General features: G+C 45.5%; 1 protein-coding gene across 1 annotated transcript; it reads right to left on the reverse strand.

The window, feature by feature from the left end:
* Positions 1 to 12013: 12013 nt before the first annotated feature.
* Positions 12014 to 18259, reverse strand: LOC121048607 (microtubule-associated serine/threonine-protein kinase 2-like). The gene is made up of 7 exons (XM_040505123.1): positions 18241 to 18259; positions 16382 to 16437; positions 16097 to 16300; positions 13706 to 13867; positions 13234 to 13325; positions 12248 to 12413; positions 12014 to 12190 (listed from the first exon to the last, which is right to left on the reverse strand). The coding sequence occupies exons 1-7, from the start codon at positions 18257 to 18259 to the stop codon at positions 12014 to 12016; spliced, it is 876 nt and encodes a 291-aa protein (XP_040361057.1).
* Between the last annotated feature and the right edge of the window lie 5958 nt (positions 18260 to 24217).

Genomic DNA, 24217 nt, shown 5'->3' on the forward strand with positions numbered 1-24217 from the left:
CTGAACGTAGAAAAAACGGAGCGAGGGAGAAAAAAAAACAACAGACACACAGCTTTTCAGATTTAGTTACAAAAGTATTCGCAATTGTTAAGCGTCAACAAGTATTTCTCATATTTGAGGATGCATTTATTACCAGTATTACTATAGGTAAAGTAAGATTACATGAACGGCTTTTAAATAACAACGTAAAACCATGTGTGAACTTTGTGCTGTACTTCTAGCTCCCATCAAGAATCACAGACTAAGAGAAATTGCCAAGGGCTTTAAGACAGGGCGGAATTTTCCTCATTGTGTGGGGAGCGTTGACGGAAAACACGGACATATCGAAGCCCTTGCCGATTCTGGAAGCCTGTACTATAACTACGAGGTTCTGTATATGGGTCTACAAATTTACTTTAACAGATATCATGTTTTGCAAGAGCGCATAAAGTGAGGTAACATTTGGCTTTTCAGGGTAACCAACTCTATAGTGCTGATGGCCGTCGTGGACAGCAAGTCGAGGTTTATGGCCACAGACGCTGGAGCGTATGGCCACCAAAGTGATGGTGGCGTCTTCAAGGCATCAAGGATAGGACAGTGCCTCAGTCAAGCTGCCTTGAATTGTTCACCACCAAATCTGCTGCCATCTTCCCATGTTATCACCGCGTCCGTCTTCGTTCAAGACGAGGCATTTTAACTGAGGTCGGACTTTCTGAGGCCCTGTCCTGGTTGATACGTTAGCGATTATCTAAAAATATTCAACTATCGACTGTGTAGAGCGAGGTAACCTTTAGAATTGATGCACTTGCATTATAGTAACAAAAATCACAGTGTTGTCTTTGTCCCATTTCCAGAAGGTGCGTCCAGAACGCATTCGAAATTTTGGCTATTAGATTTTGCATCTTCCGCAGGCCAATCGACCTCCTCCCAGACCACGCCACTGGAGTCGTCCGCACAGCTTGTGTACTGCACAACTACCTACAAGACGACAAGTTGCCCATGCTAAATGCCAATGCTGATTGAAGTCGACCACTTCGGCAACATCGTTGATGGCCAGTGGCGCAAGGAGGTCTCTCAACAGACAAACGCGTTCCTCCACCTACCGAGGCTGAGATCGCGGCACGTCGACCAAATCTGCCCGAAAATGCAACACAGTGGCCACCGCAGTGAGAGACCTGTACTGCAGGTACTTTGTAAAGGAAGCTGCAGTGTCATGGCAAAGGAACCGCGCTGGATTGAAATCCTAAGTAGTGTCAGCGGTATAATGACAAATCACGAAGTTTTTAAGTTTTTGTGTGTGAGGATCGTCTGACCTATTTCCGGTGGAACAGGGAGCTGAGGCCACCATTAAAACAATATTCTGCCGCTGCTAGTTAGCTACTTTTGACCGGGCGCTCTGGTGAGAGACGGCTTCCGTGTGAGGCCCACTAGGACTTTGAACAGAGAAAGTGAAGCATCTGTATTGTACCAAGACCGGTGCTACTGGAGGGGGATGAAATTAGGGACTCTCCCTGTTCATGTACGCTCTTAATGTGCTTAACTAGGAGTGGACGTAATTTATACTCTACCGCCCGTGGAGGAGTGACACAGTCCTCTCAGATCCTTGGTTGGATAAGTGGGACGAGTGTTTTCAGTGCACGTTCTGCAAGATCCTGAACTGAGGCGCAGTCCTTAAAGGGAAGCCGGAACACTTCTTAAGAAAAAATGAGATAGAGCTTGATTCTAGCGTAGTTTTATCCCGTGGATATGAATATCGCGTTCGTTTTCCCCGAAGATGTAACTAAACTCGAGAAAACACGAGAAACACCCGACCCGTCGTGGCTTCATAAAAGGGCCTTTCGGCCGCAAAGCTCGTGTCGCTCGAGGGCCGCGCATGCAATCTCAAGCTTGCCAGGTGTATTCCCCCGTACTGGCACAAGTGTTAACATCTTTTTCTGCCCCTCTTAAAAAAAATAGCAAGAGTACGCGTGCATAGCTTTGGTGGACGCTGCTGGAAGGAAGATTCCGAAAACTCCTTTTGTGGCGACACGCTCCTGGAAGGACGGCCTTCGGCGGTACTTTGAAAATGATTTTCTGCAACCTCCATGCACCAAATTATAAAATAAATAATTTTTATATTCGAGATCCTGGAGGTGAAATGAAGACGATTTAAGTGTGTTTCCTCAAATACAAAACCGCTTCAGCTTCCCTTTAACTTGGTGTGTGAGAGTTATTTGAGTAGTCTCCGAAGTATGTGCATTTAGGTGGTTCAGGTAGATCTGCAACGTGCTGGAGGTAGTGTAGTGTTGAGAGGGAGTGTGTTTGTACACGCCGAAGAAGCGTAGCATCTGCCCTCTTTGCAGTGTGGGGTGGGCTGTAGGGGGTTATGTGGTTACGACGAAACTATAACAGAAGGCACGGCGAGTTTCCTTCTCGTCGTACCTTGCGTTGTAGCTTCCGGGTCACGTAGGGGTCAATTTCGTCTGGCCATTGACAAGGGGTACTCGAATCGTCGGCGGCGTGCGTAGATGAGCGGGCGGCCTTGCAGCACCGGCGCACAATTCAAATATTTGCCTTTTGGCGCCGGTGCACCCCATGACTCCAGCAACGTGTTATGTTCCTCTTTATTCATATTTGATGTCTGCCAAAAAGGTGAGCCTGTACTTGATTTTTTTTCTTTTGTAATTGCATCTTTTTTTTTGTCTTTTGTTAGTTGTTATCTTTCAACATTTAAAGCCCGCAATAAACAATTTATTCCTGGATCACCCCTGCCTCATGTCATCTCTCTAGTTCATTTCCACCCCGGACCTGTTGCCTGCAAATCAGTCAATTTATTTTGTAGAAAATGGGTTGTGGTCTTTGCCTCCTTTACGGAGAAACTGGCGGAAACTTTTTGAGGCAGATATAGCCCAAAGTAGATCGACAGAGTACTGGCTGATTCCCCACAGGGTGAGGTGCTATTTTACTGTTTTCGTTGGACCTACGCTGCCCAATCGGGTCTTTACTTAACACAGAATGCGTTTTATCGGCCGACTTTCATGAAATGAACGACACGCTGGACGTGCAAAACACATTCTGTACTTCCTCAGTGTAGGTCAGCATGAACAAGCTAACGTAAATGTTCAGCTTTTTTTTTAATTCAAAACAATATTAGCGATTACGAACATGACAAAAACACTGAAAATAAAGGAAACGGCATAAATAAAAAAAAAAGTCAGGTTTTCAGATGCAAAAAAAGCCAAACAATCATATTGGTGAAATAATCGCAAACTATGCACGAAACCAAATTGTCGCAGGATTTCTATGACAAATATCACGCGTGGCACGTGTGACATTTGCGTAGGGGACTCATTGAATAGCAGAAAGACCCTTTCTTGAAATCTGTTTGGGGATCTGACACGAAGGTCTGTCCAGAAACCGAGAATCGCTGATCGGCACCTTGTAATTAAAGCCATTTTACACGCGTGTCGCTCGCGTAGCACGCGTCCAGCGCGTTTACATATCAATAGTTGTTGTCACTATACGTAAAAATGTGAAGCTCGATTTTTATCAAATGGCTTTAATAACAAGGTGCTGTTCAGCGTTTCTCGGTTTCTAGACAGACCTTCGCGTCATCTGCAAACAGATTTGAAGAAAGGATCTTTCAACTATGCCACGAGTCCCTTACGCAAAGTGATCGAACAGAAGAGAAAATTGTTATCGCCTGCAATTTTACAAAGGAAGCAACCACAACCCTCGCGTGGTACGCAAACGCCAGTTCGTTTTAATGCCGAGCTGAAGCTTACATCCCCCGGCGAAAAATATTCACATGGAAGAAGCACATCCGCCGCCCCACCCCCGCAGCGAATTTTGAAGACGACGACGTAGGTGACGCATTTTTCGTATTTTTGATTCCCACGTTGCTATGACCACCGTGACGTCTCTCACGAGCCGCGTTTGATTGGCTGTCCGTCTTCTTCGCAAGAGCGGCCGTTCGCAAGGAAAGTTTGGCAAAATACGGAGTTGCGAATTAGTCGAATTTGCACCGCAACTGCGTTGTGCCGCAAGAACGGCGTCGCAATTGCGAAATCGCAGGCAAATTCGCACCATGTGAATCAGGCATTATCAAGGCTGGTGCGCAAGATGTGCGCCTGGCCGGCTTGATTCCGCCGCCACGCGGGAACGTTCGCCACCTGTGCCCCGGAGTCGGGCAACTGGGCTGGGCCCAGCCCAATTGCCCGATTCCGGGCAACTGGTGGGCTCCCGCCAGGGTCCCCACCAGTCCTACTACAGCGACAAACAGAAACAACCGACACCGACAGGCCTCAAATACGTATATTGTGGGAGCGGCGGTACCTTTGGCAGGCTTGCAATGTTCGGAGCTCGTGAAGTAAGTGCGGGTGACTACAAGCTTGCCAAAGATACCCTCGCGTGCATGCTGCGCATGTTTGAGGCTTGGAGTCGGGTGCTCCTGTTTGTCGCTTTAGTGAGACTTGGGCATAAGAAGAACAAGCGCTGTCTCGCTACTTTCACCACCATTCTAGGTTTTGTGAAGCTATAGTTGTACAAAATACTGGTTTATGAAAATTTAACTTCCATAATGTTTCTTGCGAGGAATGCTCAGTCTGAGGCGACACGGGATAGCAGAAAGCTTCATAATATACCTGAGCCTTTAGCTTTTTAACTATAGAAGCTACACTCTTAGTACATAATTTGATACTGTTAGCTGAGTCACGGACTAGAATTAGTTTTTAACATATTGTTTTTTTAGTTGCGATATAACTCCTAGCGCGCACCTAGCTGACAGATTGTCCTATCGATTATGATATCGTAGTTGTGAAAACGGTTTGCTAGAAGTCATCCTTATTGCGGTGACGTGCGTAAAAACAAGTAATTAGCTTGATTGCAAAAGTGGAGAAGTTCTCCAGGCTTATGTGGCCACCAGTACCGAGCGATTTAATGTAATTCCCGATAACAATATACGGGCTCCGGCCTTTCTACTGTCACTGTCCGAGAGCGCAAAATGTACCCTGCCAAATCGAAACAGAAAAAACTGATTGCCAGAGCGCGAAAGAAAAAGCGACTTGGGAAATCTAATGAGTAACGTCAGCGCAAAGAAGGGGCCAAAACGCCAAGAGTCAGCGCCACCGAGATAAAAACCCGTTTGCTTTTTTTTTGGGGAATCCACTTAAAACGAGCGCTGGGCACATATTCAGCGTTCGGCTGAAATTCTCGTTCCATCAGTCAGAACACAAGTCTTGGGATAACGCTCGCACAGCAATCGCGTCCAATGTATGACCCACGTTGGCTGTCAATAGGGGGTGTACAAAATTCAGCATGAAACGACATTATATCTATTGGCGAAGGGCGAAGACCAAAAGCGTAGCTGTGGTCGGCTTTCCACGATTAGCGAAGAGCTCACCATGACGTCTTAAAAGCGTATTAATCATGCTTTCATCGAAGGAAATAAGAGCAATGCCAGGTTGTCAACATCGACGGTGCTGATTTAAAAATGCGACGACTCCAAGCCTGCTCCGTGCTCTTTAAGCACACCATCGAATTTATCGTTTGTACCAACGATGGATAGCCAGAATGACAACTCGTAACGTCGTGGAGGGGAGCCCTAAAGCCTAGTTCCCATGCAGCGATTTTGGCCCTAGAGCGGCGCGATTTCTGCCGTCGCGGCGCTCGTGCCGCTCAACCGCTGGCCAGAGCGCCGCGACGGCAGAAATCGCGCCGCTCTAGGGCCAAAACCGCTGCATGTGAAACACGCTTAATAGGGAGTCACCGAAATATCCCAGCGCTAATACTCGACTCTAATTATTTTGTGCTACGTTGTCAAGGATAACATTGCTTCCGCAGTGCTCCAACTCTATCAAAGCTAGTTGCGCAAACGCATGCGAAAGAGACGCAAGACGAAGCCATGTGCTCTCGCAGCAGTGCGAGGCTGTAGAACGGTGGAAGTGAAATAGCCTTGACAACGTAGAAGAATACAGTTTACGCCGAGTGTAGGTATAGTGCTGCAAGAGGAGACTTACACAGCTGTTCCTCCAATTTTTGTTCAGCCCCTTGGAGCAATTCCTTCGAAGGTATCTTAGGGGCTGTCTTTCCGGCCTTCTTAGGGGGCTCGCGTCCCAGAATCTCTTCGTTGAAGGCCGACGTGGTGGCAACGATGCCACCCATGGCTTCCGCAATGGCCGGAATCTCGCACAAAAACTTGCTGGTGCTGAGTGCCTTCCAGTTGAAACCGTTGAAAAACGGGTGGCTCTTCAGGTCTTGGTAGTGCCTTGAACCAAGCCGCTCAATCGGGTTTTTCCGGAGGAGCTTGAACACCATGTCTTTGGCTTCAGGCGTCGCCGAGTGAGGGTGTTCCTCGGTCTTGGGCCACTTCAGTGGAGCTGCCGAACGACATACAAATTATACTATACTTCGTTTCACCCAGATGTGTACGTAGTTTAAATCATCTACTCAAGTTACTGTAGTTTAACTACTTTTCTGAGTTGTTTAGTAACTTCCAATTTCACCTTGATCTCGGTAATTAGTAGTTTACTTTAATTACTTTTTCCGAATAACTTCTACTCAAATTACAAATTATTTTCGAATTTTAGTGGTTGTTACGCCTATCATGAAACATTCCTGCACAAAAAACGATAAGATGTTAGAAACTCAGCTGATGTTTGCAAAGAGAGGGGAGCATATAACGTAGGAAGGAGAGGGGAAGTGGGAGAAAATGGGTTGGAGAGTTCGAAACCCCAAAAAGTTTCACGAGCAACTGCAACAACACTGCTACGAGGCGCGGGAAGCGAACAGACAGGACGGAGTAACTGTGGGGTTAGCGCCGAAGACTGCCGTTTCTACGTCTCCCGAAGCTCAGGGAGACTTTGCCCATTTGAAGAAGGGGCTGGTCCCCGCTTCTCCCCAACGTAGGAACTCTCACTCTCCACAAGAGGTGTACACACTGCATCCTCACTCAAAGGAGGCAACACAATGCAGCACCCGTTCTGAAGTTCACCTGGTGCTTCTGTAGCTTGTGCTGTACTCGAAGAATCGCGAGCTAATGTGCTGTACTCGAAGACTCGCGTGCTAAAGCACAACGCATAGGTGACCTTTTCGTGTTGCCTTTCCTCCCATATCTTGAAATATGCAGATCTTCAAAGATTCGAAGATCTTTCAAGAAACCTTAGTAATTCCCCCAACGTTTTTATATAAAAAATAATAAACAAGCAGTTTTGGGGAGTGCTCTAAGTACATAGTTCTTAGAGCACTACTGTTTAGAAAATTTGTACTTTACTTGAAGTATATTATCTGAATGTACTTATAGTTTCTGAGGAAATGAAAACTCCCAATTGCAATAAAAATTCCCCAAGTTTGAAAACAAAAAAATTGCACATCGTCGCGTGAAAACGCGCTCATTCGAGACGTCATCTGGTCATTTCGCTGAGTGAAGTAACGGCGGCTATAAGACCGACAGAAATAAGTGCCTTATAAGTTCATTGTGTCAAATAGCTCGCCAGCGAGAGTAAAACAACTAATCTGTGGCGACTTGACTTTATACAATATTTGCTATCATTTCTTTCTAAAAAACTGATGCACCTGCGATTACCCATAAAGCAATGCGTACCCGTTAAAAAAGAAACACTCTATATATAGGAAATAAAAGGGTATCATGAAAGATTCTGTGAAAAGTACTCGTGGTTTACCTTTGAAATATATTGTATTTATAGTATTTATAGTACGTGTCTTCAAGTACATTGCACCAGGTGTGCTTTCTACTTTACTTGAAGTACATAACCTCTCATTTACTTTGTACTTTACTTCAAGTACCTTTTTTATGTACTTTACAAAACACGGTAAACAAGCCAATAGTGTCTAAAAAATCAAGCTCAGGCAGTGCTAAACCTCAAAACAGAAACGATACATTCGCGGTACATCATTGACCAAAGAACAGAAAAGCAAAAAAAGAATTAGGGACGCAGAAGCAGAACCAGCTATTAAAGTATTTCTGCGAAAACAACAAGCCGATTCATGTTTGGCTAGTACAATTTCTCTAACGGATCAAAACTTGTGTACTTTCTTGTCACCATAAAAAAAAAATTAAAGTAATTGGTTAAGGCGAGCGGGTTGAACATGAATACATAAAATTGAAAGAATAAAACACAGAGGACAAGCACAGGACATGACATTCTTGTCCAGGTCGCTTGCACCTTCGCATTTAATTGCATTATAAGCACAGGACAACCACTTTCTTTCATTTAGCAACGACGTTTATTTTGGGCAAAGACATTGCACCCTGAGCGAGACCCCGACAAGATAGGTTGATAAGGGGGAAGGCTAACAGGGAGATGGAAAGGTTGATATGGGGGACGGAAAAGAAACCTGGGAGATGGAAGAGTGATAAAGGGGAAGGGAAACTGGCAGATGGAAGGCGTGATAGAAGAAGGAAAGGGGGAACCACGAGGCACGGGCAGAACTACCGTGATGTTGTGTATTTACGTGGAGTTGCGATATTTTTCAAGTTCAGGCTTGAGGAATTCTAATTCCCGTCTTGATAAGGTTACTGAGGCCGATGAAACGTTGTTTTCTGCGTTCTGGATGAGAAAAGATTCGATGATTTCACGTCCGTGGCGATTGCGGTGTCCCCCTCTTGTCTTGGTTCCTGCGAAGTCAGGCGCGCATCCAATGCATTCATTCGCGTGAACCGCGATCGGATGAATGGGGTTGTCGGTTCTTGAAGTGGCCTCGTTTTCGTGCTCTCTCAAGCGGTCATTGATACATCGGCAGGTTTTTCCTATGTACTCGGCACCGCATTTGAAAGGGATGGAGTAAACTTTATCCGTACAGCAGGTCCGGAAAAGGGTGGCGTGCTTTTCTTCGCAAGCCGGCTTGGCTTGCAAAAAGTTATCAAAGTAACTTCAAAAATAATTCGCTACTTTTTTACCGTAATTAGCAATTTCCTCAGTTACTTTGCAGTTGAGTAATTTCTACTCTACTCAAATTACTTTTAAGGCTAATACTCAGTAACTTAACCCAATTACTTTTTCTGGGTAAGTTATACATGTCTGATTTCACCACAAGTCAGAGAGAATTCAAAGGCGAACACATATACTAAAAACGCAGCCAGCTCATTGAGCTTGATTAGTTTATCGAATGACAGCAGATGGACAGAAAGATGACGGGCGTCGTGACGTTGCGCTTTTGGTGCTGCTTGATTAGGTCCCTCATCTCGTAGCACCATCTATTCTGACTTTACATAAAAATTATGATAGACGTCCTTAACCTTGGCATGACGTTTAAACTGCTGAGTGCCAGTGGGGGTTTGCATTTTGAAAAAAAAAAAAAAAAAATAAAAGCGCTGCTATGGGTTAGGTTCGTCCACTGGACAAGATGTAAATACAATTGAAATGCTGCAGAACGATATTTTTGTACTCGAGGACATTTCTGAGACAGCAATTTTCAGGATTAATTATACTTCATTTCAGCTTCGGTCCAGACTCAGCCGATGCTACAAGCGCGAGCATGTGGCCCAGAACGGTGCTTGCACTGCACGAGCGCGCGTGCTTGGGAGGGATGCTGAAAGCCCGGAGCTCGCGCTTGTAGCTTTGGCTGCGTCTGGACCGAAGCTGAAACGAAGTATAGGCGTCGTGTTTTAATAGATTTGTATTCGTCAAACTCATTATGCTCACTGCCGGGTGCGCTTACCACCGATAATTCGGTCCCGAAGTAGTTGCTTCGTCCGCCCTCTGAAGGGGACCCTTCCCGTCATCAATTTGTAGAAGACTACTCCCGAAGACCACCAGTCGCAGGCCCTTCCTGCAAGGAACCGTGCATTTCGGACAATTTCTAGAGTTTACAGCTTTTCTCCCCGTCTTACCGTAAGGCCTGCGCTTTAGAATCTCGGGCGCCATGTAGGGAATCGTCCCTGCAGACTCTCCGTCGTGGAACTCAAAGGCTGTCCTGGCAAAGTAGCCTTTCACGAGTCGCTTGGAAACTGCATGTAAAGTGTAGAGATTCTCCCAATCTCTCCAAAATAAAACATTGATAATCTCGCTTTCTAGGGCTTCCCATTTAGAACATCAACACTCTCAACGCTACATCGGTTTTAATGCATGTTTTGGAGTCACTGTTACGTGATTTTTGAATGTACAAATTATTGCCGTTCTAGCTTCGATACAAAAATAAAGTTGTCTGGCAAATAAAGTTTTATAAAGTGATTATTGCAAATCGGTGCAATATTATGTGGCTCTTCTTCCTTAGCTTTATTCTGCAACTCTCGTTTATTATTCCAAGATACATAATACAACAGTTTGATCAACTTTGTAAATGTCAGTATAGAATAGAAAAAAAAATTGGATCTAAATTAAAGTATGAAATAGCTCTACTAAAATTGCGAACAATAGATATAAATCAGTGAAGATAATAAAGGTAAAGCAAAGAAGTGGCCGCGCCGCGCTGAGCTCGGGTGTGCAGCCACTCAGGAGTCTGCCCGTGCGGGCTCTGCTGACTCGCCGGCCAGCCGCACCCTCTTACCGGCGGCCAGGCCGCTGTGCCACCATGAAGTGGTCTTCTCTGGTAGCGTTCCTTGAAACTACGTCGTGCTAGAGCCAATGGGAGCCTCGTTCTTCAAAACTATGACGCGCGCCAGCCAATGGAAGTTCATCCATCAGATCGCTGCTACAGACGACAGGCTTCGCTACATTGGGACAGGGAAGTTTAAGCGCCGTTTGGCGCGGCTTCAAAAGCTGATAAAGCCGGTTCGCTCCATGGGACAGTTAATGCTTTCGCATTGAAAGTTGCGAAAAATATCGTGGGAAGCTTCAGAGCAGTTTGTTTTAAGTTTTATTTTTTCTCACAAACTTCCGATTTGCCAGAAAAGAGCGCTAAAATCTACTCACAGTGGCCGAGGCAGACCTTGTTGGTGTCGAAATCGATCAACTTCACGCGACCTCCTGGCATTATAATCATACTGAAAAAGATTAAAAAGCCAAAGTTGACGACGACTCTTTCGGGGGAAATGGAAGTGGCAGTGTGTACGGGTTAGTTGTTAAGCGCTTTAGAACACTGAAAGCGCGCAGAAGGACGATGACTAAGCAAAAAGATGTGTGTGAGATAAAGCTATGAAACCCTTTCAAAATTGCTCTCTTTTGGTGGATCTGAAAATACTGTACGGTGGCATCTGCATTGAGACACCGTTGAGCTCAACAGTCCTGACGTACAAGAGGGACACCCATTCGTACATATGTGGCTATAGGACTGCATTTTTCGCCGTGTTGACTGTTTAGTCATATATTAGGGTTTTCAAAGCTGTGAAGAGGGCTACCATACTTCTGAAAAGGGTCTATTACAGGTGATTTGCGCGTACTCACACCGCGGTACTTGGAACGCGTCTTTCATTTGTTTTTGTTGATAAACCTATAGATGTCTGCAAGCAGCCATGCTTCATAAATTTAGTCCCGCCAGAGTCGACGTGAAATGATGTGTTTGAGCACTTTTATGGCAACAGTGGGCACGCCTTATCAAGGCTTGACCATCAGACCAGCTACACATGCCAGCAGCAAGGTGGCGGCGCCCAGAGGACTTGTAAACATTTTGCCGTCCGTGTGTTGGAGTGCCCGGGCAACAAAATTTTTCATGGGACCCAGTGTTTTGTGCTATCAACCGTCGCGAACTTGGTGGTTTGTAGTAAGAGTGTTAGTGCAGAGGGCAGGCGGGGGCAACCATCGCTGTCATCAGTGTTTTGCGATTCGACGCTACTCGAGTTTCTGTTGGCTGGCCGACTACAGCTACCGCAGTACAGGCGTTGGCCGCATCCACCTCCACTGCTGTGCAACGGCCAGGGTCGCGAAAAGCGGCAGCTAGAAATTCAATTCTGTTCAATATAATTTTATTTATTCCAATTCATGGAGATGGAGGTAGGACAACAAGGTATTCCTGATGGCTTGACGTCCCTGTAGCATCACAACGTTCGTTGTGATGCTACAAGCCGGACAGCGAAGAGACAGACCTGGAAAGGTTGGGTCTACGTCTGTGGGAAGCACGTTTCAAGCACCGAACTCACACTCCTAAGAGGACGTTCAGCTTACTTGGACACCTTGACGTCCCTGTGCAGAAATCCCCGCAGATGCAGGTGCTCCAGGGCTAATATGAGCTGCGCCATTACTATCTGGACGTGCTCGATAGGCAAGTAGGCGGCCTTAAGGATCACGCGCATGACGTCTACTCCGGGGACATACTCCATCAGAGTGACGTAGGAGTCCTGTCAACAAAAACGGATGTAGCACCAGCATTGACAGAGTTCTTTTCGGGTGCTTGCCTTGGCGCAGAAGCAACAGTAGTACTTGACCAGGAACGGACTCCGGACGACGGACGCCACCACTTTGTCGATGCAGGCCTGCTTGTGGCGCGTGAAGCGATCCATGGCCACAAGCTTCACGGTGCACACAAAGTTGGCGGGAAGGAACTGCGCCTTGTAGACCGCCCTGCAGAAGGGAGGGGGAATGTCGACGTAGCGCGCTCTCAAGAGTGAACATCGTAGGCATTTGATTTGGACGCGCGTTTGGTAAGCTCCATGCCCTTGTTAACAAAATGCTTTGTGTGATGTCACCAAAAGGTTACACAGAACCTCTAGATAGTCACCTAAGCAAGCTGGAACTGACATTACTCAAACCCATATACACCGGACAAAAATCGTTGGTGTGCTGTTTACTATAAGAAAAAACAATCAATAATAATTTCACTTTTCACCTAAGTTCACGCAAGTTCACGTCACAAGTTCACGCCATAGAGTTAGATTTATTTGACAGTAGTTATAAGAACCTTTGAATTTCTGTGAAACTAATGAAAGCGCACGAGATAAATTTCTAGTTTGTTTTTGCAGTACCACAGCCATGTGACTCCTTAATTTTCTTCAACAGACGAAACTTTTCGTCAAGAAAGGAATGTCGTGATATTTACTGGGTTCTTCGGTGGCTTCTTTAACAAAAATCGATGAAGGAGCTTTGCAAGGCTCTTAAGTACAGCTGATTATTAATTCGAAGTCATTCTCATGAACAGTAATGAAGGAACTTAAATATGCTATAACTGCTCAACCGTTTTGATTGTACAGGCACCCTTTCGTATGGCACATCTATATAAGCTCATGTCGTAACTGCTCCAAAACGAAAGCATTATCAACTGGAAAGGTAAAAGCTAAATACGAATTTTACCAGAAAAATATATTTTCGTAACTGTTGTCCTTAGCGAATAACTAAAAAAATCTTCTTCGATCTTTTTGCCGATTACAGTACGAAGAACTTTTACCCGAATCCCCCAGCCCCTAGGAGCTTCATTGGCTTGAATTCTTTCATCTTCGGTATGAAGGTGGTGTACGATGGGATGCTCTCCAAGTTCATCTGCGGTTGAAGCAAATGCAAACCAAGTCAAAATCAGCATAATTAATCTGCATTATTACACCAGAAGTACAATTTTTATATTTTTTAAGATGCTGACTGATTCCGATCGTTTCTTAATTGAACAGATTTCTTTCGTTCTAAGTTAATTTGAGCACACAAGGGTAGTATAGTCACCGGCGGTCTAATAAACGCAGGGAGTGCTGAGTCCCCGGCATCTGATTATGCTCCGCAACCAACGAGATAGCGGCATTCGACAATAAGATGCCCAAGAACCAATCACCACACTCAGCTTTTCTAAAACTGTCAGTTTTAGAAAAGCTGAGTGTGGAGATTTCCAACCGGACTTTATGTATTTAGTTTGTCAAGGTGGGCTTAAGTACCTTTTCCGTTTTGCTGATCACGCTGTCGCCAATAGCCATCCAATCAGTGACGCTGACCTCGCAGATTTTCTCCAGGGAGGTGGCCAGTTCACCGACGATGATGGTCAGCTTGCGCACAGTAGTCCCCAGTTCTTTGGCTGTCTCTGGAGCTCTTTTCAGGCACTGTCGGAACCAACAATTTCATCTGCGTTTGTCGCTTTGCGTTGAGTAGCAGCGTGAAACATGGGTGCTAAGCTACAACTCGTACATAGGATGCATCATACGAAAGACAGTCTGCACATATATTCGAACTCGAGTCACCGCGAGATCCGTGCTTCAAATTACGCATGGCCTTGAGTTCAAGGAGAAAACTTGGCACGCGGCATTCGAACAACGGATATTGCGGTGACTCGTTTTTCCAGGTTGTCGTTTGCATAGCCTACGAGCGATGTGATCCCTGCTTTAAGCAGGGGTCACACTGCATATACATCATACAAAAAATTGTCTACCAGATATCAGTCACCGCGATATCCGGGGTTCGTATGTCGCGTGCCAAGTTTCTTCTTGAACTGGTTGCCATGCGGTATTCGAAGCACGAATCTCGTGGTGATTTGCGCTTGAATCTTTTTGCAGACTGTCTTTTGGATGACGCATTCGTGGCGATAAGGTTGGGTATTGCCGCCTGGTGGAAGTTTTTCACAACCCAGAGTGAGCACACTTCACCTTCATCTGCTGGTGCAATCAAGTGCAATGCCAAGCTTCTATGCACTCTGAACATCAAAACCACCGCGTGGGTAGCACGTGCACTACCAATAAGGAGTATTCACTGGGCGCCATATTTGTGGGTGCTGTCTAGAGCGCATGCTCAGAACGAGCCCACATAATTGAGCTGCTAAGACCGGCAATCTTGAGGTTGCGGAATGCTCTTTACAAAAGAACTGTGGAAGCTCGCCACCAGCACGCGCTCAGCAGACGCGCACACTGCTATGGCCGCCATTGAATACCTCCTATAGTGAGGAAAACAAGCGCCCATAGCGAGCTTCTCACCGTGAGCAAGCAGTGCGACCCCGGCTTAACAGTGTATATATTTACAAACAACTCACTGTTTTTTTTATCATCAGGCCAGCAAATGTCTCATGAGGAATGCTTAATCAAGACGATGGTTTGCTGGCTGAGGTTTGCAAGCTCCAGGGTTGCTGTTTGTGCGCTGTTTTATGACATGTGATACAATGACGTTACAGGACGACACTGCGACGTCATAACACAACACACAGGAAACCAGTGTTGGCGGTAACGCGTTACAAGTAATGGCGTTCCCGGTAACGCCTTACTTTTTTTCGGTAACTTGTAAGTACTCGTTACATTTCGAAAACAGTATACGCACTTCTGTTACTTATTTTGAGCAACGGGTAACGTAGTTACGTTACTCATTACATAATCTTCCCCAACTTAATAAAAATTACACTTATATTCTTTTGCGTTTCTAGACGCCACGCAATGTCAATTTCTGAGTTTTTCTCTTTTTCTTTGATATCTTTTCTTGTAAGTGTTTAGGTGAAACCGTAAAAAAGGAAAGGCAATTAGGTTCAGTTTTTGCATGGGCACATTATTTCTTGAAATGTGGCGTTCATGCACACCTGTGACGTCTAAACAGTAAAACGTCTGATTTCAGAATTTAAATAAAAGTAACACAAAAGCAACCCGCGTTACCTTTTACTGGTAACAGTGACAGGAACGCGTTCCTTTTATTTTGAGGTAATGTAAATCGGTCAAGCGTTCCTTTTGTTTGCGATTAACGAGTAACGTACTTCGTTACTTTTTTAGATAACGCCTACAACACTGCAGGAAACACAACCGAAGACCCGCTGCGAAACCTCGCCATTAACAGCTTTCGCAATTAAAATTTGTTTGTTTGTTTATAAGCGCAGGTTTCAAATGCACTGAATCCTGCATATGACGTATCCAGATATTTTAATCAGACGCTTTACAAAGGGAACTATTATCCGAAAACGACGTCAAGTGTCATTTTCACATATCGTGATAAGTGCAAGCTGAGGGCGTAATGTACCCTTAAAACTGAATTAAAACAGTTTTGACGGTGCGGAAGATCTGGCCAACGTTGGCTGGAAGCGCGCACGTAGCCTGCAAGCACACTGCTGTGGCCAATATTCACCTTTCTTTAAAATAATGGTTTCAGAGGTTTTGCAATGCGAACAATTAAACAGTTCACCTTCCATGAATTCAAGCACAAGCTAAATTCCTGTGCCGGTGCCCGAGGTATGCACGCCTGTTCTTTGCGCAAACACCTCAAACGGACAATTTATGAAGAAAAGAAAAAGGTGGATTGATTTTGAAAGACAAAAGGACCAAACTTGAGTGATTGCATTTCCTCAATGTCGAGTGCCCGCTTACGAGACTGTGCAGACCGATGAGATTCTCGATCATGTCCCGGATGTCCTGGAAGGTGATCACTTGGCGGTTGAGTTTCTGGAGGCAGTCCTGCGCCGCCAGGACCACCTGCTCCTGGCAGAAGTGCGAGAGGGGGTCTCGAAAGAGGGACACCTTGCTCTCTCGCTTGATGAAGAACTCCAGCAGCACCGTGGTCACCTTCGGAATCTGCGTGGGAGAGAAAAGAACCGAGGGCCCGCACGCGTTGCTGCGGTGCGGCCTCCCTAATGTCGTCTCGCGAGTGCTCACCCTTGGAAAAAGCGTAGTGAGGACCTTGGCTGAAGACTTCTTTTTTTGTTCTATCGCTGAAACGATACGTATATTACTAGAAAGAAAACGTTCGTTTCGGCTGGGTAGGTGAATATGCCCGATTGATGATGGACTTCGAGTACTTACTATCAGGGGTCCCTGGAAAGGAACAAATGGCAGCCACTACTGAGTTCATGCAGAAAAACAACTAGAACCAATACAACGGTTTTACGGGTGCTTGACCCCGCCACACGGAAGCATTTAATGACACTGCCATCAAACGACATTCGGTGATTAGTGAAGCAGCTCGCGATCCTCACTACGAGCATCGCGTGTGCACCAGCCTGATTGGCACGTGACATAATGTCAATCGATGCAAATGACATTAAATTTTACTGTGTCAAACAGGCACGTGAAACGACTTCGAAACGAAAATGTTTAAAACATCGACGAATCGGGTAATGATCTCTTACCTATTGGCTTGCGCTGGTTCGCCAATCTTTTAAAGAAGTTACTTTTGAAGTCCTTTAACCAGCCCGTCTGACAGGCGTATTAAAAGCACTCCTTTTAAAATTGACAAATCAATGATTGATATTGACTGTGCGCATGCTGCCCATACCACCTAGGTTGATCGAAGCCCATGCGATGGAATTTCCAGGTCATCCCAGTGAAAATGAGCGCGAACAGAAATGAGACACGAGTGACGTTTCAGTGTTCGTCCATGGGCCTCATGTTAAATCTATGCGTTCGTGCATAATTCAAACACGAGTCACCGTGAGAACCGTGCTTCGAATGCATGCATGGCAATGAGTTCAAGGAGGAAAGTTGGCATCCGGCATTCGAACCCCGGATATTGTTGCGGTATCTCGTGTTTTCAAACTATCTCTTGTATTATGTATGAGCAGTGGGATCTCGGCTTTAGGGTTCAGGATCGTCTGCAGATCGCAGTCACTGAGTTGATGCCATTGTTCGGTGATGACGTTCGAGAGGACGGAGGTTTGGGCCAGTTGGTTAGTTGTTCATGCTTGGGTGAAATAGTGCACGAGATTTACGCACAGAAGACAGGCACACAAAAAACACACACACAAAATAAAACAGTGCAATGTACGTGTGTTTCTTGTGTGCCTGTCTTCTGTGTGTAAATCTTGTGCGCTGTTTCACCCAATGATGACGTTCCACGCAAGTAAAGGAGGCTGTTCCTATGCTTTGAATATCTTACGTGGTGTGGGTGCTGCTTGGCGTGCGCTGGTTCGCCGATTCTTTTAAAACAAAAATATATTTCTTGATGGTCTTTCAAGCGCCATTGAAACAGGTGTAGAAGTTTGATTGCGAATTGCAGAGGGGGAGTTTTTCTAGGGCAATACTCTGACAGTGAAAGTCCCCAAAATATCGTCTAACGCGTGACAGGCGACTGCGATTAAGGATGCATGTCACTCTTGTTCGTGGTGGTTATTTATAGAATGTTCATTCTTGACGAACTAACGCAGGCAGTTCAGACTATAGCGAAATGTCGTCGGATGAAAATATTGTGTTGATGTAGACAAGGCAAGTGCAGCATCATGATACTTTTACTTCCGTGAAAGAAAAAACAACATAAATGTGTAATACCGAAAATCAAAACGTCAGGAGCTGTAGGCTCAAAGGGAACCACAAGGAGTGTGGAATGAGTAAGAACGTATTCTGTGTTCTTGTTTTGTTGTGAGCGTACTCTGACTGGCGATAAAGTCATAAACAAGGACGCGCGTCATCTATAGCGGAGGTTAAAATGTTGCCATTGTGATTGAATCGGCAATCAGGACTTGAGGCATTGCACCGACAAACACGCAGATTCTGTTAAAAAAAGGTTGAGGTCGACTTACCGGGTGATATGTCCGCCATGTTCGATAAATTATCTAAAAATAATAAGAATAAATACTAATGCCGAATTTAGGTTACTTTAAGAAAATAAGGAAAGAGATAGTGAAAGAACGCCCTTCTTCGTCAATTGATTCCGTTCTAATGAGCGCTGGTCTCGCGAATGGTCCTCGCGCTTTGCACCTCTTCTCGTTTTCTTTCAGTACGGTTCCGCTCCTAGTCAAACGTTAGAGAAGTGAAACGATATTTCAAACTATGGAGTCGGTGTGTTGAATATAGAGAGTCTATTCCTTTTGATTTAAAGGAGTCTGTCAGCGACGCCACGGCACAGATTTGCAATAATGATGCCAATCCCCTAGGACTACGTTCTGTGGCAGTTAAAAAAAACAAAAAAACAGTGCGATTTCACAGCTTTGAATGGGGCTTAAGTGGGGGGGGGGGGGGGGATCTGTGGCCGAGTGGGCTAGCGTAGAGCCACTCTATATGGCAGCGTAGCTGCCAGAGTAGCGACACGACGCAAAATTATCTAGATACACGACGTCAGAAGCGCCTATAGTGATCTCCATTTTGGGCCTGGGAGGTTTCTATGGTAACCGTACCGCTAGCGACGCCGGGCGGCAACCTTTATCTAGTTGATATCTCCATTCGTTAATTGAAAAGCGGAAAAAAACCTAAAGGACGCTTTGCATGGCGGTACAGCACGGGCCTCTGGAGGAGCGGTGCCTGTTTCTTCTGTGAAATGAGACGATTTTCAGAGTGGCTCTAGGCTAGCGCACACCAGCTCGAAGCACGTGGAGCGAAAGCTCGCGCTGCAGAACCCGGGGATCTTGGGATCCTGGGGGCTATGTTGCACGTTTTGGACTCCCAGGAGACGAAGGAGAAGGAAGTGACGTCAACGATACAGCAAACGCAGGTTGGATGTTGACAGAAGAAAACAAAATCAACATCCAATCTGCATTTGCTGCGTTGTTGACGTCACTTCCTTTGCCCTAGTCTCCTGGGAGTCCAAAAAGCGCAACATAGCACCCCAGGGCTCAATCCCCACCCCTGCTTGTTTCGGTCTGGATGAGCATCGTACGGCGTGCGGTCGTGTATCACTACTGCGTGGTACACGTTAAAAAAACGATAAACCGAAATTCGAATTAAAAAAAAAAAAAAGAAAAACGATGCCGGAGATGTAGGCGGGACGCTATAGTCTCTACAACACTACTCGTAAGCCGATACCTCGAATAGACCCTTTCCGAAATTCAGTCTGGCCACTTTGATCACTATCATCATCTGTGGAACGGCATCTGTGCCATACCAATGGCGGCCTTCTAGTGTCTGATAAAGGAAGACGTTGAAGATGCTCCTAAGCGGATCTTGCGAGGCCTGTACATTCGGGGGTCAGTACGACGTGACGTAGGAATGGAACACAAGAGCTACGTAAGCGTTTATTTCTAATAACTCAGATTCAGTCAATCTGTGGGCGGCACACAATCGGCTTTAAAGCACTTTGGTGTATAGAAATTTCTTGAGGCATCTCAGTGAGTTGGAGCTTTGTTTTGAATGCAGGTTCTTGGTAACCATCGAACTGAAAGTGATCGTGAAAGAACTCAAACTGAACAATTCCTCGCGTGCCGTTGACTTGCGAAAGTGACGGTGCCAATACAAGTTCATTTCCGCCATTGATATGGCAAAACCTAAACTGCTTTACAAACCACCAGATGGCACTGAATTTCGGAAAGGGTCTATTGGCGGCCGTATTCGCAACTTTCACGACCTATAGGGGACGCACTGGTGCCCACCAAAATGACTGTTATCTGGATGATCGTCGTAGAACAGCGGTACGAGGCTGGTTCTGCGACGCGTAAGTAATTCTAGCTTTGCTATATACGAGATGTATTCGAGCCTTACGTTATTGTTTCACCCCAGGAAGGTGTAGGCAAGCCCATTTATTATGAGGCCACTCATCCAGGAGCCAGGGAACGCGAATCTCACACCTCGGTACCACCATCGCTGGAAGTTGCGAATTTTTTGGAAAAAGAAGTCGAGATTGAACCAGGCCGACGAGGCGCGTGACGTAGAGATATCTCGTTTCCTCCTCTCTTCGCTTCGCTCCCTCAAGACGGCTAGGAGGAGAAGACGCGAGGCCGTTCCCTCTCCTTCTCGGAAAAAACATGACGTAAGCACTTCTGTCAAATGTGCCTTCTTAAAAAAAAATGCAGTTATTTGTTTGAGATGTTGCTGTATGAGTGATGTTTTGGTGTTTGTAGCATCCCGTTGCACGCTTTTGCCGCGTGCTTTGTGAAATCCAGATTTCGGTTCAGCATCCCTTTAAAGACCCCAGGCTAGCGGTTGTACTGGACTGGCTAAATTGCTCATCAACAGCGAGTGACTGTCGCAACTTTGAAATGGCTGACCAACTACACTCTGTCTAAATATCCACACAACCAGTCAAACGGTAGAGATGTCTTGTCTTGTCCGTTGTTTTTTGTTTATGCTTTCTGATATATTAATAATCACCAACGCGCTCACCGTACCTTTAACCCAAATTATTGGCGGTTAAGGCGCGCAAGAGCACGAAAATTATCCCCCCTCCCCTTCCACTCTCTCTCAAAAAAAAAAAAAAAGAAGAAAAATAAAAATAAAAGAAAAGATAGGGAAAATTGTTTATAGTTGTTTATACTCTATTCATGCTCTATTTCACCGTATGATGTACCGCAGGAAAGCCTACAAGCGCGAGCTCCTTGCTCTGGGGTCGATCATCGCGGCACCAGCACTCGTGCATCAAGGGCAGCTGCCAATGCTATGAGCTCGCGCTTCTAGCCTTCGCTGCGGTAAAACAGAAGGTGAAACGGAGTATAGACAGCGGCAGTTTAGTCTGCCAGAACATGACGACATTTATTATTATTCAGCGTATTTGACAAATTTAGCGAGTTCAGTACGACTGCTAGCCTCGGTTTTTTAACGTGCCTCGCGCAGTAGTGATACACGACCGCACGCGGGTACCATGATGATCCAGACGGAACCGGGTCATTGTGGGGATTGAAGCCATGGAAGCAGGATTAAAGTCCCCTGTGAAAATTCACGCCTACAAAGTAGGGTGTACTAGGATGCGGAGGTGTGCCGTCCGACGGACGTGAGTGTGTCGCGATGTGCAAGCATGCCAGTGAGTGCTCTGTGGGGCACAACGCGGCAACCCGACAGCTGACAGAATCCTGGCTTAGCAGTCGCAACAGAGAGGCTTTAAGGTCCGTTCACACTCTTGCAACCGAGCACGACCGAGAGAGACCAGACCGGTTTTTAAGCCTTTTGCGACTTCTCAGGACCGGATGCGATGCAGCGGAGCTCGTCCTAAGAGGTCGCAAGAGGCTTAAAAACCGGTCTGGTCTCTCTCGGTCTTACTCGGTCGCAAGAGTGTGAACGGGCCTTTACTCAGTTAGTTCTTGTCTTCTCGGTTGTGAGAAAGAATAAGTTACATCCTTTTTCAGACCCCTATGAAAAAAAGTGACTTGAGCGAGTGGCAGATGCCGTTTGGGAGCGATCAGTTACTTATACGAGTGAATGGTCCTGGGAAAATGCCAACACACTTATCTTTCGAATTTCGGTCAGGACAACAGGTCATTGTACTTTCGGGTCACGACAAAGGTCACTGTTTACGTTTCCAGTTTGGGTCATACTATTTGTGCTTTAGAGGAAGGAGAGGTTGTGTTTTTGTAACAGCGAAAGCTATGGACCATAGAGATTGCATAAAGTGGGGAAGAGGGACAGTTGAAACTTCTTTATTTTATCCTTTACCACTCTATCTTGCGCCGCCGAGCGGTAGGTTGATGGAATAGTATGGAATGAATACAAGCTTCCCAGCGACTACCTCCAGGAGTTTATTGATGCTAAGGTATTGACATTTGTCGAAGCAACACTTGTTTGCAACGTTTGTCGTAGGAAAAATTAGTATTGTTAGTAGTAATGACACTAATGCCAAATCCAGATGAAGAAAATGTTATTTGATAGCGTTTTTTTTTGTCCAGCATACGTTTACACCCGGATATTAACTATTTATTTTTAATAAGAAACACTGCGAAGTCAAACTTCGAATTTCGAAAAATTGGGGATGAAACAAAAATAAAATCCGGTAAACTCCCAATATTTGGTAAAAAATAAACTCCGAAAAACACCCTCCGAACTTAACGAAAAATAGACTCCGAAAGCACGGAAACCGACTTATACAGTCTCGGCTTTAAATATTTTTTGTTTCGTTTAGTTGTTATAGAAAGATAATAGTCTATCTCACCTTACATACCAGCAGTAAGAAAGCGAGGTTAGAGCATAATATAATATGCGATGCTTTCCTTTTCACTCCAGCTTTAAAGCTTTTTTAATTACTTTTTCGGCGGTTGTACATTTTGCGAACCTTTAAATACTTAATTTTAGTTCTGGTGTCAATACAGATTTTCTTATTTTTTTTTTTTGTATTGCAAGGATTAATGAAGCCCGCTTTTCTTGACTTCTACATTTTCAGCCGAACCCTATAGACATGGAAACGTCCTAATTGGATTTATCTAGTGAGCATGCATTAAACTAAATTAACACCATCAAAATAAATGGAGCACTTTAACTGCTGTCCCCCTCCCCTTCCCCTTCCCGTCGTCAGCTCCAGAAATGTGGTCATTCCACAGCAGTTTGAGCTCTTCACTTCGCCCAAAGACTAGTCACTCTCCCTTTAGGGTAGTCAAAGCCCTTACGCTATGTTGACTACCAGGATAGTCATTTTTTTTCTTAGAGTGTACTGCGCAATGGCGCCACCTCCCCTTGCGCGACTCGATTTGGATCAATACGTGCAACCGTGCAGTGCCCGGAGTGACCGCTGCGGGAGAAATGATGGCTTTGCGATCGCCTTTAGTTCGGTTCTTGAGTACAGGTAAGAGACGCTTTTTCAAAGCAGGGTCTATGGCATTTTCCCAACTGAGTTGTTCTAGTAACGTTGGTTGAAGTGCACTAAATTAGCCCGTCTGACTGGGGAACTGAGTTCATGACGTCAGTCTGATCCTCTAAACAACATAGAAGTGAACGAACGCGTTGATGACCGGCACCCTCAAGTCATAACGTTACCGGTCAGGTTTAGGAGTGGAAAATACAGACTCTCGGCATACGTGCTTCGCGTCACGCGTACGATGTAGGAGGCTCTCCTTGCCGGGAAATCCAGCTACAGCGAATATCAATTCACTGCGCAGGAATCCATATTATGTTTGGAGTAAGTCCGACGATGCAACAGCAATAGATAAAAGTGTGAGGAAAGAAAAATGATAAAATATTTTCTATTTATGCGCATGAAATTGTACGTTCGCACGGAACTACGACGCCGAACTTCTCCGTTGAACAGTAACGAGGATCGCCGACTTTGGACATGCATCATGTTTTTGCGATAGCGCAAATACATTCAGAGGTGGTCGTAGCATAGAGGTATTACAATACACGCTAGCGGCTCAGCTATAGCGACATAATTCGTTTCACCTTGCGATGTTCCGCGATGGACGAGCTACACGAGCCAATCCATAGTTGGCAGCTTGTTTCGGGACTTCGCGCTCCCCGCGCCGCTCCGCCCAACCGGACGGACACGTGATACCCTCCAAACTATGGAATGGCTCTGGTAGCTCGCAGCGTCCTCTGCGGTCCTTCGTAAGGTGAAACAGAGCATAGTGTCTAAGGGACTTGCGGTTGCAAATTGAAGCAGATAGCGACCAGACTACTTTTCCAGACTTCCTGTGTATTCCTATGGGAAAACGTACGTGATATTTTTCTCTTCGTCAGAAAATAATATTATTTCAGCGTAGTTTCTTTACTCGTAACGGGTACTACGTAGCTTTATGCACACTATAAATGTGTAATTTATTTAGTTAATGTTTGTTTTTTTTATTACTGAGCGATGTTTAAGTCGAAAATTGAGGCCCACGTCTATGTTGTACGGCATGATATGCCAATATAGAGCAACGACAATCGTAT

Source organism: Ixodes scapularis, unplaced genomic scaffold (genome assembly GCF_016920785.2).
Source record: "Ixodes scapularis isolate PalLabHiFi unplaced genomic scaffold, ASM1692078v2 PGA_scaffold3__209_contigs__length_174095766, whole genome shotgun sequence".
In the NCBI taxonomy this organism is placed as follows: Eukaryota; Metazoa; Arthropoda; class Arachnida; order Ixodida; family Ixodidae; genus Ixodes; species Ixodes scapularis.